This window comes from Gekko japonicus, unplaced genomic scaffold, assembly GCF_001447785.1.
Source record: "Gekko japonicus isolate JY-2015 unplaced genomic scaffold, Gekko_japonicus_V1.1 scaffold473, whole genome shotgun sequence".
Classification (NCBI taxonomy): Eukaryota; Metazoa; Chordata; class Lepidosauria; order Squamata; family Gekkonidae; genus Gekko; species Gekko japonicus.
The window spans coordinates 738,371-752,318 of record NW_015172566.1 but is presented as its reverse complement, the minus strand read 5'-3'; the positions used below and the strand labels follow the sequence as shown (position 1 = coordinate 752,318).

At 46.6% G+C, this 13,948-nt stretch overlaps 1 protein-coding gene across 1 annotated transcript in view; it reads left to right on the top strand.

The window, feature by feature from the left end:
* The window catches only part of PLEKHA5 (pleckstrin homology domain containing A5), a 357,622-nt gene that overhangs the window by 309,535 nt on the left and 34,139 nt on the right, over positions 1–13,948 (top strand). The window contains exon 15 of the mRNA XM_015421329.1: positions 7,967–8,047. Coding sequence (XP_015276815.1) covers positions 7,967–8,047 — 81 coding nt within the window. The remainder of the gene's footprint in view (positions 1–7,966; positions 8,048–13,948) is intronic.

Here is a 13,948-nt window from a genome sequence, read left to right as displayed (position 1 = left end):
GGGATGTCCATCACCCTAGTTAAAAGCCTGGCGGAAGAGCTCCGTCTTGCAGGCTCGGCCGACAAATGCCATTTGGTATTTGAATGGGTTCCATTACGTACATCTTACTATTAATGTAGGATGAAAGTGCATTTTTTCAAAAGTAGTCCAAACACAAAATAATATTATTTATGATGTTCTACTTTCAGTCTACTTCACCTCTGGTATTTAACTGAGGGTTGATGCATCTTTCCCAGCTCAGTCACCTCTCTCTTTTAGGAAATCATTTTTTTCCCCTTGAAGAGCCTATCAGCTATACAGGATAAAAAGTTTAAGATATCTAATGATCATGTTTTTATACCTACCAAGGTGTCAGCGTAGCAGTTAAATGTTCATTCCACTCCCGCTCTGCTTCCTTTCCCCACATCCTCCAGTGGGGGGCAGAGCATCTATTTCACTTGATACACCGTTGATAATGGAGTATGTGTACATCTCACGCCTACACCTTTCCTCGCAGCAGAATTGACACACAGGGGCCCCGGTCACATGGAGCATTAGCCACGCTAGAGGGACGGAAGATAGGCATATTTTCCGGACGTGATCTCACCGCCACATCTGGGAAGCGTAGAGCTCCCGTGGCGAACCCAAGGCTTCCCGCCGAAGATGCGCGGTTAAAAACTAGTACCTCGGAGGTACTAGTTTCCGGTAACCACGGGGCAAGGGCGGGCGTCTGATTGCGTTTCCAGTGGTAGTTCCTGCGCCCACCCATGCCCCCTCGTATAAAGGGTTTTTTTCCCCAACTGTCCATGGGATGCGCACGAGCACCCACCGAGGCATGCGTAGACTTTGGTGTCCGGAGAAAAAAACACCCGTTTGCCGCGCCGCTTCTTTGCCGCGGCGCAGGATTGTGGTGTGCTCGGCACCTCCCCCCTACCACGGGACCTCCACGGTACGTCTGCTGGCGCAACCGCGCGTTATTTTGCCCCGGGGCAAACAGCCACGCTCCCCCCCCCCGCCTTTTCCTGCCCGTGTGCCCACGGCCAGGATTTGGGGCTGCAGACCTAACACTAGCTCTAACTGGGGTACACTATCCCCTCGTGCTGGCTGACGGAACCAGTCCCAGCTTCTGCCCATACTAGATCTCTTCCTGTTCAATATTTTTTCCCCTGCACACATTATTGGTCAATTCACTCTTCATACTACTTCCAACGTGTAGAAGAAAAAGGGGTTTTGTGCTTTGAAAAGTAGTAAAAGATTAGTTGTTCAGTTTTGTTTTTTAATTGGCTGCTAGGAAGGAAAGGCCACAATGGCTCAGAGGTTAAGCTGCTGAGCTGCAGACTGGAAGGTCTGTAGTTTGGCAGTTCGAGACCCGAGTGCTGCGTGACGGAGTGAGCTCCCGTCTCTGGCACCAGCTCCTGCCAACCTAGCAGTTCAAAAGCATGAAATTGCAAATAGGTGAATAGGTACCGCTTTGGTGGGAAGGTAAACAGCGTTCCGTACACCTCGGCATTTAGTCATGCTGGCCACATGACCACAGAAACGTCATCAGACAACGCTGGCTCTTCGGCTTTGAAATGGAGATGAGCACCATCCCCTAGAGTCAGATTCGACTAGGTTTCGAGCGAGGGAAACCTTTACCTTTACTTAGGAAGGAATGCAGTTGACATAGGCTACTAGTATATGTATGCTCTCTTTTCAGGTCACTGGTTTTTATCCTATGTAAGTAAGCTTGATAAGGAAACTGTTTTAGGAGTAGAATGTAGGATTAAACCTGGGCTCATAAATGAAGGGCCAGAGTATATGTTATGGCTTGCGTACAAGTTGGGCATGGACCCAACTAACCTTTCCTACAGTCACACAGTACCTGTGGGCAAATGCCTTTTTAAAACTCCTAGGAGCCCGACTCAGGATGACAGTGTAGGGGGAGGAGGAGATTTTGGCTCTGTCCCCTGCCTGTTTTCCTGAGCTGAAATAGTCAGGAGCAGTGTTCCCTCTAAGCTGAGTTAGTGTGAGCTAGCTCACAGTTTTTTAGCCTCCGGCTCACACATTTTTGTCTTAGTTCAGGAAGGATGGCTCCACAGCAAACTAATATATGCAGCAGCCCAATCGCTCGCTCACAACTTTAATGCCAGCAGCTCACAAAGTAGAATTTTGGTTCGCAAGACTCCACAGCTTGGAGGGAACATTGGTCAGGAGGGGGCAGTTTGCCCATCTTTGGTGCTGTACGTGCACAGAATGCCTCACGTAGATCCAGCTCATCAGAAAAAGTGACGTGTCATTTGTTCCAAAGGCACTCTCCATTTCATTGTAACCATAGCAAACTTTATTCACACACACTGATAAACCTGCCGGTTTGCTTCACCGTGAAACTTTGCTGAGACTTAATTCAGTTTCATACTACCTGCAGTCCTTAAATTTGACTTGACATGCTCAAAGCTGAACCACAGTTAGATCCATATAATGCATGTGGTTTAACTTACTCTACAATGGCAGTGCCCTGACCTGCGTGGCCCCAAGCTAGCCCAGTTTCATCAGATCTCAGAAACTAAGCAGGGTCAGCCCTGGGTAGTACTTGGATGGGAGACTGCCAAGGAAGTCCAGGGTTCCTATGCAGAGGCAGGCAATGGCAAACCACCTCCGTTCATCTCTTGCTTTCAAAACCTGCAGGGTTGCCACAGGTCGGCTGCAGGTCGACAGCACTGTCCACCACCGCAGCTGCAGCAAAGTCAGCACTACGGTGGGGCACTTGGGGGCTCGGCCTCCTTTCTTAAAGTCACAGCCCCACAAGAATTTCTCCTGGAAATGCTGTTTTCAATCATTTTAAAACATTTCTTAGAAGGCATGCACTCCTTTAAGCAGAGTGGGGTGCTGTAGTTAACTAATTCCTGCACTGAGCAAGGGGGTTGGAGTAGGTGACCTCTAGGATACCTTCTAACTCTGTGTCAAGAAACTGGTCTCCTTTCAAAGAGTTTTTCTGGCAAAGGATTAGCTTTCTTGACTACAGAAGTCATCACCCCCACCTGCCAGCTTGTTATCAGAATTGTTGCTTAAGCTGGTAGAAGAGATTAACTAGCAGCAGCTGAGAACTGTCATCTAAAGTGGTTGACAGCCTGCAGTTTAGAGATCTTTCCTGGTAACAGCTTTATATTGACTAAATGGTTAATAGGCTAAGGGTGATTGCTAGTATAAGAACACTTATGTAGAACATAAGAACATAAGAGATGCCGATGTTGGATCAGGCCAAAGGCCCATCCAGTCCAACACTCTGTATCCCACAGTGGCCAGAAATACCAGGTGCCATCAGGAGGTCCACCAGTGGGGCCAGGACATTAGAAGCCCTCCCACTGTTGACCCCCCCCCCAAGCACCAAGAAGACAGAGCATCACTTGCCCCAGAGCCCCTATCTATACCTTGTGGCTAATAGCCACTGATGGACCTCTGCTCCATATTCTTATCTAATTCCCTTTAGAATGGACAGCTTGAGAAGACAGAGAAGAGTAGCTGATTCAGAATCCTCAGAATTCTGGCTTTTGTTTCTGCACTGAGAACTTCAGCCCCACCAGAAAAAAAATTTTGCCCCACAAGCCACAGAATCCTGGCTACGGGCCTGTTGCTGGATTTGTGTCTGTCTTTGGGCAAACCTGGTGCAACATTCAATTGCGAGTTTACATTGATTTTCGTCCTTGGCCTTTAACACAATTCTGAGCGAACTGTTCGTCCGATGGCCGTTGACAATTAATTGAATACTGCCAGCGAAATCCCCATTAACCCGGCACCATTTCTCATGCTGGTATTTAACACCGCCTGTGACTATCAGCAGCACTTCTTCCATAAGAGCAAACAACTCTGAAAATTCTCATCTTCCCTGTTCTTGTCATGTAGGAATCGATAGCCAAAATAACAGTCGAATTTTAGATTTTAGCTAGACAACCGGATCGAGAGTCTCTGCAGACATAAGAACTCTGCACATAGGAAGCGCCCGTGTTGTATTTCCCGCAGTACTGGGGACAGCTACATTCACGCGTTTGACCCTGCTGTTGCAGCCACTGGAGCAATTCATTCTGTCTGTGAATTCTGTTTGTAGACTAGAAATATAAATGGAGTTTAGGATTTCGGATAGTGTCTTATATATACACAGAACCCTGATCCTTGCTTTTTTGGCAGCTGTTACCACAAGACGTGGCACATCCGCATTCTGCTGAATTGTCACTACATTGTTTTCAAAGGCACTTTGTAACGTTTATGGTTTTATGCGCTTGATTCAGTGTAGTGATGTGAAACCGTAACATAAGCCCATGAGGGAAAGAAGGAAAAACTGCTGTCTGCCTGACCATTATGACGATCTTAATTATCTTGCATGGTGCAATAGAGTAGCCCCAAGAAAGAAAAAATGCATAACCGGTTTTGCGAAGGTTATAATTGCTCCCCACAAATTCCTGCTAATCAAAATTCCACTGGGGGGCTGGATGAAATTTGACTTGACTGAATTTACGACAACATTAGCTTGTTCCAGACAAATTTGGAGAAACCGTTTTGTTCTTCAAGGCTTTCTTCTGCCGCATTGTCTGTAAGGTGCTCAAAAGGGTTTTAGTCCACACTTTTTCATATGGTGCCCAAGAGAAGTACCCAATGGATTCTGCCCTTCTAAATGTTTTAATCTCCCGCTGAAAAGCAACTCGCCATCCCTTAGAACAAATTTAGAGTCCGGTAGCGCCTTTAAGACCAATAAAGGTTTATTCAAGGTATGAGCTTTTGTGTGCAAGGCATAAACCTTTGTTGGTCTTAAAGGTGCCACTGGACTCTAAATTTGTTCTACTGCTTCAGACCAAAATGGCTGCCCACCTGGATTTTTTACCATCCTTTAATTTCACTTTCAAATGGCTCAAGGGCCCCGGTCACACGAGAGGTTTTGGGCCGGGAGAGGGATGGATCGGGGCCGCAGCAAACAGGCGCGATCCCACCGCAACATCTGGGAAGCGTTGTGCGCCCGTTCCCGATCTGGCCCTTCCGCCCAAAACCCCGCAGCAAAAATGAACCACCTACCATGGTGGTTCATCCGGGAAGACCGCATCAAAGCCGGCCGTGGGATCGCCGGCGCGTCCTTCCGCCGGCACATCCCCGGCGCCTGGCCAAACTACGCATGCTCACACATGCGCAGTTCATCTCACACATGCGCAGTTCAGCAGGCTCCCCCTCCCGACGGTAGCTTCCTCCCCGGCATCTGATCGTGCCGGGGAGCAACGGCGCCGCAGCTCAGGGGATTCGTGGGATCCCGCCGTGGCGTCTCTACTTTGGTGCGGCTCTCATTTGCCACACTTTGGCCGATATTTTCCCTGCCGTGTGGCAGGGACCAAGGGCTTGCAAAGTGCAACCCAGGACATAATGGAGGCCGAAAACACTGCCAAACATTGCCCCATGTTGTGGCCTCACACATCTCCTATACACCCACCTCCTTCCTTAGCTAGAAATATCTTGGTCCAATTACCAAAGCGCAAGTTTTATCTTATGTTTGTCACATGGCTTGTGTAAGAAACTGACATTAGCCAGTCGATCCCCGCATAGCTGGATGAGTGAATTCAGCGGTAAGTACAATCCACAAGGTGGCTCTCAAGATGGCTTCCAGATATAAATCAGCATATTCCCATGAGACACATTAAAATGCACATGCAGCGTTTTAATTGGATCTGTAGCTTTCAAGGCTCACTTCAATAAGCATGGATTCTCTTCCATTTAAATGGGATTTGCAAGCCGATTGAAATCAGTATTCAGAAACAGTGATTGGTAGCTGCTTCAGCAGCTCCTCTCCAAATGTATCGTTGACTTTTTTTCCTGAACGGTGGGTGTTGGATCCAACCCTTCTGTGAGGAGAGCAAGTGGGTTGGATCCCCCCAGTCCACAGACGCAAGGCTCACGGATCTTTTCTCCCCCCCCCCCCCCCCAGCATTCCTTTCCAACTCTTGAAAAGTTTGCATTCTGCCGGTGGGAAGAGAGCATGGGAAAGATCCATGACCATCACCACCTTCTGCTGACAGGTTGCGGGACGCAGCTCAGTATGTGGGACAGATCTGTGCTGCCTTCTCTTTCCCAGCAGTAGCCCTTTGCATTCCCCCCGCCCTCCAGAAACACCATTCCTCAAGGTTTGGTAACTCTTGGGAACAGAGTAGGAGAGGACTGGACTGGGAGAGCAAAGGCGGTAAAAAAATTGCTTGCATAATCTCGTCCTGTTCACCGGGTTGCATCCAACTTGGAGTGTTTTTTTAAAATGTTTTGAATAGTGCTTCATATAAAGAATTGCTATCTAGTCATGCAAATTGTTAAATGTGAAAAAGAAGGTTTTTACAGGGCACATTTAGAGCTGGGTAAATGTCATATGTCAGTGGTTAAGACGCTGAAGTGCAGGCTGTGGAAGGTCGGTAGTTAAGCAGTTCGAGACCCGAGTGTGCTGCATGACGGAGTGAGCTCCTGTCTCTAGTTCCAGCTCCTGCCAACCTAGCAGTTCGAAAGCAAGAAATTGCAAGTAGATAAATAGGTACCACTTCGGTGGGAAGGGAACAGCGTTCCGTGCACCTTGGTGTTTAGTCATGACCACGGAAACGTCTTCGGACAGCGCTGGCTCTTCGGATTCGACTGGCTTTCGAGCAAGGGAACCTTTACCTAAATGTCATATATATTGGGGTGGGGGATGGTTGTATTCACATCACACTCTTTTTCTGAAAACCATAAATGTCTTCGGTAAATCTCTGACATGAGCATTCACTGTCTAGAAAGGTTGAAATTGTCATTTTACCCATTGTAAAAGCTGGCAGTAGAATCATTGGCCTAAGATGTTGACTGTACAATATTCCTGTTCCTCCATGCCACAATATAGTCGCGGCTTGTCCCAAACCAACAGACTTATTTTTCCTTTGGGGGGGGTATGAAGAAAAAAACAGTGCCCCAAGATCAGAATAGCAATTCTCCATATAATAATCCTCAAATTCGCACAGTAAAAATTTGGAGTTGACCACCTATGCAAAATCCAGTCCCCATATTGACAGTCTTTTACTCTTCTGACAGTGACCTCCTAAGCAGTTGACTTACATGGATGTCGAAGGAGGGAACTCTGCTTAGGTGTCATAAGAACAGAAGAGAAGCCGATGTTGAATCAGGCCAATGGCCCATCCAGTCCGGCACTCTGTCACATAGTGGCCAAAAATACCAGGTGCCATCAGGAGGTCCAGCAGTGGGACCAGGACACTAGAAGCCCTCCCACTGTTCCCCCCCCCAAGCACCAGGACTACAGTGCATCCCTCGCAACACTTAGATCCCCAAAGAAATGGTCCCAGCTGTTCTAGTGTTACCATATTCTGAAAAGCAAAGAAGAGGACATATTTCCCGACCGACTACTTCAAACAAGTGATCGTATCACTATGACAAATCTCATTTGAAATACCCCTCCTGTTGAAGCGGTGATCATTGCTGGTTGACTAGGAATATTCCTAATCTTCCAACCTAAAAAGAGGACATTTTCAGCAGTTTTTTTTTAAAAGAGCCCAAAAGAGGACAGGTGCAAAAAAAAGAGAGAGAGAGAGAGAGGTAACCCTAAGCTGTCCTGTTTTGTGCCCCAAAGAGTAACAACCCCAAGACAGTTCAAATACGTGTTACATTCTTTGAATCTGATAATGTATCTGGCTTTTTTTAATCTGGTACTTTATCTGTATTATCCATATTTAATTTTTTTTTTTAAATCCAAAATGCCTGTTTGTGATATGAGTTGCTTAGTGGCCCAGGTTGTAGGTTGTTCTAGTTTGGCCTTACTAGTTTTTGTTCTGTTGTTGTTGTTGTTTTTTTAAAAAAATGTACAGTTTTGTTAAGCATGAGAGGAAATATGAACTGCTGCACTAATTAGAAAACGATTGAAGTAGAGGCTATATTTACAGTGTCGTCTTTCAAATCTAGCTGTGCTGTAAACTGATGTTTGCTGTATGCTCCTCCTGATTTGAAATAGATGAAAGAGAATGAACCTTTAATCATCATGGTTCACACTATGATTGAGAACTCGGCGCTAAGACCACAACTGTACCATCAAGTAAGGTCTTGGATAGTGAATGAAATTGCTTTCTTTATCATCTGCAAATTTTTTTCCCCCTTCAGTGACAGTTTTTGGTTGTCGTCCCCCTCCAGTTTACCCATAACATTGGTGTTCCTCCTATTTGTTTTGGAAAAACCACGAGTCATCCGTGCTTTATAAAAACGCTGCAATGTCGTTAGCATGGCTTTGCTGAACGTTACTTGTCATTTGACTATTGAGTGTACTCCTTTCGGATAAATTTCCTGTTCAAGACTATTTGGCAAGCTGCTATTGTCTGCAGGGAGAATCCAGTCGATTCATTTTTTAAAAAAAAATGCCAACAAGCTTCCAACGTGTGTCTTAGCATGGACTGATGCAATTCATTCTCTCCACCCCACCCCACCCTGAAACGTCTTTATTTTGGCTTAACGCAAAAAGCATGCCAGCCGTGTTTACCTTGTCATTTCTGGCGGCTTCTCATTTTAGGAATGGAATTACAAATTGGTGTAGGTTCTTAGACAGCTTTGTTTATTTATTTCCCCCCTTTTCAGCCCTTGGGAGTTTAAAAGGATCAAATTCATTTTGATCCGGGGCCTCTAGCTCCTAAGTGCGGTGCATTCCAAAAGTCACAGCAAACAAAGTCAGTATCAAGTCATAATAAAAATGATCAGAGGGGAAATATGCTGAATGGAAATATAACATCCATGTGTCTAGAACGCCACTGGTGAAATAATTTGTCCTGGAAAACATGCAGATGCCAACGGATATGACCGTATTATCCAGTAAAATGTTCTCTTTTTTTAAAATCTGATTTTTTTTGTATCTTAAGTAATTTTGTATCCTAAGTAAATCCTAAGTAATAGCAGTGGGTTGGATCGTTCCTAGAATTCTGTTGGCATGGGAAGGGCAGCAGCCGTCAGCGACCCCCTGAAAATGCTGCTTTTGGGGGACAGGGGACCCCAAGAATAGTTTGGGGGAATCAGAGGTCTCCCACTTGGGGGAGGGGGAGATTGACAGAAATGATCCTTTCTTCTTGCACCCGAAATGTGAGATCCAAACCACTGCTTTTAGAACTTATAAGCTCCGGGACTGTAGCTCCCAGCACCAAGTAGCCTTGACTGCCGCATAAAGATGCTGACTCCCAGTCTTGGTGAATGGACACAGGATACAAACGTTGGCAGAGACAGCTTCGGTCATCACAGCTATGATGGGAGAAGCTGCGCCTGCCAACCATTTGCCCACTAAGCAGCTGTTAAAGACTTGGTGGCCTTGCCAACAGCAGCTTCAAAACTGCACAGTAGAGAGAACAGTACGGTGCCTCATCCAAATAGGGAACAACGATGAAATGTGCTCTGTGCCATTATGAATTTTGCTCAAACATGTGCTTCGTTAACTTTTTAAGTTAACATTCTTCCCCCCCCCCCTGTCCTTTCCATCATGAATTGTTGGTTTTTTTGCATAAGTTTTGGGGGAAAGAAGAAACAGCATGAAATCTTCTCGAAACGAGGGGGGAAAACATATTGGGTTCCTTGGCCGCCGTTCGGCTGAGACTAGGGAATGTGTCAGTCGGTTCCAGCCAAATTTGTTTCCCATCTTATTTGCCAAAGGAAAGTAAAATCACTCAGAAAAGCTGTGCAAGCTGGAACGAGAAACATAAGAAGCCCTTCACGCAGACAGAGAGAGCTTTTGGTCGTTTTGTGTAACTACCCAATTATTTTTGTCTCACTTTTCATCAGGGTGAAAGGAATGGAATTACATTTCTTCATGTACACTGGGTTAACCCCGTGGTTGATTCGGTTTGGGAGGGGATGGAACTGCCTTGCTGTTCCCGGATGCCCAATACTGTCTAGAAAGCCTTTCGAGGGCCCCGCATTTGCATGACAGCCCTGGTTGGGGGAAGGGGAGTTGTTCTTACTGCTTTTGATTTTGTGTGTGCACTACACAGATCACAAACCGCCTCTGCCCCTCTCTTACCTTGAACACCCTATGGTTGGGGTCACCATAGGGTTACCAGCTCCAGGTTGGGAAATACCTAGAGATTTTGGGGGTGGAGCCTGGGGAGGGTGGGTATTGGGGAGAGGAGGGACTTCAGTGAGGTATAATGCCATAGAGCCCACCTTCCCAAGCAGACATTTTCTCCAGGTGAACCGATCTCTGTCACCTGGAGCTTAGTTGTGATTCTGGGAGATCTCCAGCTAGCACCTGGAGATTGGCAACCCTAGGTTACCATGAGTCAGTTGCAACTTGACAGCATTCTCTCCCCCTCTCCCGCTCAAAAATCAGATTGTGAAGGAAGTGGCTTCCACCCTACCATCTTCATTAATGTAAGAAACATCTTTAGGGATATGTAAATGCTAATTTGGAGAAGACTGTCTCTGGCCTTTTCCAGTTCATAAAACCACATCCCGAGTCACCGAACCTTATTCTGAAACATTCCTATAGGATTTAAAATAGCTGGAAATACCTTACGAATCATTCACAGTGACAGCTGAAGAAAGAAACGGAAACTGGTGCAAAGGGAAGGTCTACACCCGGACCAGCTGGTGCCTTCAATTAATGGAAAGTTCTTCTTCCTTCCATCTGTCCGCACATAGCACGTTCTTCCTCGCGGACCCAAAGCTTGCTTTTGGTTTTGAAAGTTTCGATCCTCCTAATGATTCGGGGGGGGGGGGGACATTCAAAACCTTGTTTATGAATTCAAGAGCCTTCTTCGGGTGGCATTGCACGTTCTTAGGTTGCTGTTTAAAATAGGTATGTAAGCTGCAAAGTGCAGGTAACTGAAAAAGAAATCAGCGGGCAACCACTGACCGCACGGGAGGTCCATGTAATGCATGGAAGCTCCAGCCTAACGGTGAACGTAATACGACCCGTCGTGAGCCCACAACTGCTTGGGGCTGGGGAAACAAGCACTCTGCTGCTGGTGTGGCTAGAGCCCCCAGACCTCACGGACAGCCGCTACACAATGCTTGATTGTAGCCAAAAGGCCAAGAAGCTAGATGAGGGTGATCTGGTTATTTATTTTATTTATTTATTTGTTGAATTTATACCCCGCCCTCCCCCGTAGGGCTCAGGGCGGCTTTGTTGTGACACCTGTCACCCCACTGATAGCCAGGATAGGTTTGGCAGATCTGGCTTACAAGGCAGGTGTCCCCTTCCTCCCTCACCACTCCATACGCATCCCTCCCGAAACTGCATGCTCCGTAGAGGGGGCGACCCTCCCAGATAGGTGTGTACCATTCTTCAGTCAAGGAAAGGACAGCTACTGTTTGTTTAATTCTTCTGTATCCCACCTCTCTCCCCATTGGGGGACCCAAAACAGCTCACATCATTCTCCTCGCCTCCATTTTATCCTCGCAACAACACTGTGAGGTAGGTTTGGCCAAGAGTGTGTGACTGGCCCGAGGTCACCCAGAGAGCTTCCGTGATATGAATGGGGATTCCAACCTGGGTCTCCCAGATAGTGGGCCAACACTCTTAACCTCTGCACCGCACTGGCTCTTTGGGAGACGTCTGTCAAAGTTCACTTTTGAGACTTCTAAACCCAAAAAGAAATCTTTCTCTGAAAGCGCTGCTCATGAGGCTTAGATCGATTTTTTAATTTTGTACCTGTGAAAGGGAAACACATTATGACACTAAGAACATAAGAGAAGCCAATGTTGGATCAGACCAATGGCCCATCCAATCCAACACTCTGTCACACAGGGGCCAAAAATACCAGGTGCCATCAGGAGGTCCAGCAGTGGGGCCAGGACACTAGGAGCCCTCCCACTGTTGCCCCCCCCCAAGCAACAAGAAGACAGAGCATCACTTGCCCCAGGCTGAGAGTTCCTATCTATACCTTGTGACTGATAGCCACTGACGGACCTCTGCTCCATATCCTTTTCCCTCTTGAAGCTGTCCATGCTTGTAACCACCACGTCCTGTGGCAGTGAATTCCATGTGTTCATCACTTTTTGGGTGAAGAAGTACTTCCTTTTATCCATTCGAACCCGACCGCTCAGCAGTTTCATGGAGTGCCCACAAGCTCTTGTATTGTGAGAAAGGGAGAAAAGTACTTCTTTCTCTACCTGCTCTATCCCACGCATAATCTTATAAACTAAAATACTGCAGAAGAGGTGTGGGCCTCTTCCTCTACCCATCCTATATTTTCCACATTCCCCATTTTCCATGTCCGAGTAGCTTGGAAACTATAATGTCTCCTTTCGCCGAACAAGCAAAACATTTCATGGAACGAGCTGGAAAAGAGGGTATTTTGGTAATTGCTTCGCGAGTTAACTTCCCACATCTGCTGTTGCTGCCAGCTTAAACTCCCCTCGAAGCACACATCCAAAATCAGAATCATATGATCCTTGTTATTAAGACCATCCGAATCACAGTATACAATATTTCAATTCTCCAAAAGTCTTCGTTCGACTACTGGTTTTTACGGTTTTCAACTGGGCACTTCCATTTCCTCTTCTTCCCAGAAGACCAAAGGCACCAGCTTCACCCAGCAACATTTTATTTATCCAAATTGGCAAGTCAGTTCTACACGGGTACAAACAAGAAGCCTTAGAATCGTGGCCTGAAACATTTTTTTTCCAAACTCTGTCTTCTCCTTTTTGGTTTAACATCCACCCTTATAAAGAGTTCTGATGAACTTGAAAGCATGCACTTTTCAGTTGGTTTTGGTTGCTCTCAAAAATTGTATTGCATGTCTTTTCTTACTAGATTTTTCCTTGGACCGTTGTGGCTACCTGCCCTTGTCTGTTTTGGAAACACGTGTGTATTGGGTGCAAAGACCCATGCAGGTACCTTTGTACAATAATAGCTCTAGAGTTCAGTATGTGCTAAGAAGAAGAAGAGATTGGATTTATACCCCGCCCTTCACTACCCAAAGGTGTCTCAGAGCGGCTTACAGACTCCTTTCCCTCCCCCTTCCCACAACAGACACCCTGTGAGGAAGGTGGATTTATACCCTGCCCTTCACTTGAAGTCTCAGAGCAGTTTACAAATTCCCATCCCTTCCCCTCCCCACAACAGACACCATGTGAGGTAGGTGGGGCTGAGAGAGCTCTGACAGAAACTGCTCTTTTTCAAGACCAGCTCTTATCAGAGCTATGGCTTGCCCAAGGTCATCCAGCCAGGTGCAAGTGGAGGAGTGGGGAATCAGACCTGGTTCTCCCAGATTAGAGTTCGCGCACTTAACCACTACACCAAACTGGCTAAATATCCTCACAGCTAAAATTCTGTTTCTGGAGCACCCGGGAGAAACTTGTGTACAGCAAAACCACCTTGCCATGAGAGATGGAGGCTCTTGTATTAGAGCACAAGTTTGTGTAGGAAGGTGGTTTCTGTAGGACACCGAGTGGCACTGTACCTTCTGAGTCATTAACCTAAACTGATAATGTTCAACTGAATAAGCCAACGTTGAACTGAGTTAGTAGAAAAGAGCAAGAGTCCAGTAGCACCTTAAAGACTAACAAAATTTGTGGCAGGGTCTGAGCTTTCTTAGGGCCTCGGCGGCTCAGAGGTTAAGACACTGACACTGCAGACCGGAAGGTCTGTAGCTCAGCAGTTCGAGCCCCTAGTGCCGCATGACGGAGTGAGCTCCTGTCTCTGGCCCCAGCTCCTGCCATCCTAGTAGTTCGAAAGCAAGAAATTGCAAGTATGTCTTTTCTTACCACGGCAGAAGTACGACTTCAGTGGGAAAGTAACAGCATTCCGTGCGCCTCGGCATCTAGTCATGCCGGCCACATGACCACGGAAACGTCTTAGGACCAATGTTCCCTCTAAGCTGTGGAGCCCTGTGAGCAAAAATTCTACTTTGTAAGCTACTAGCATTAATGTTGTGAGCGGGTGATTTGGCTACTGCATAAATAAGTTTGCACTGTAGCCATCCTTCCTGAGCTAAGACAAAAATGTGTGAGCCAGAGGCTA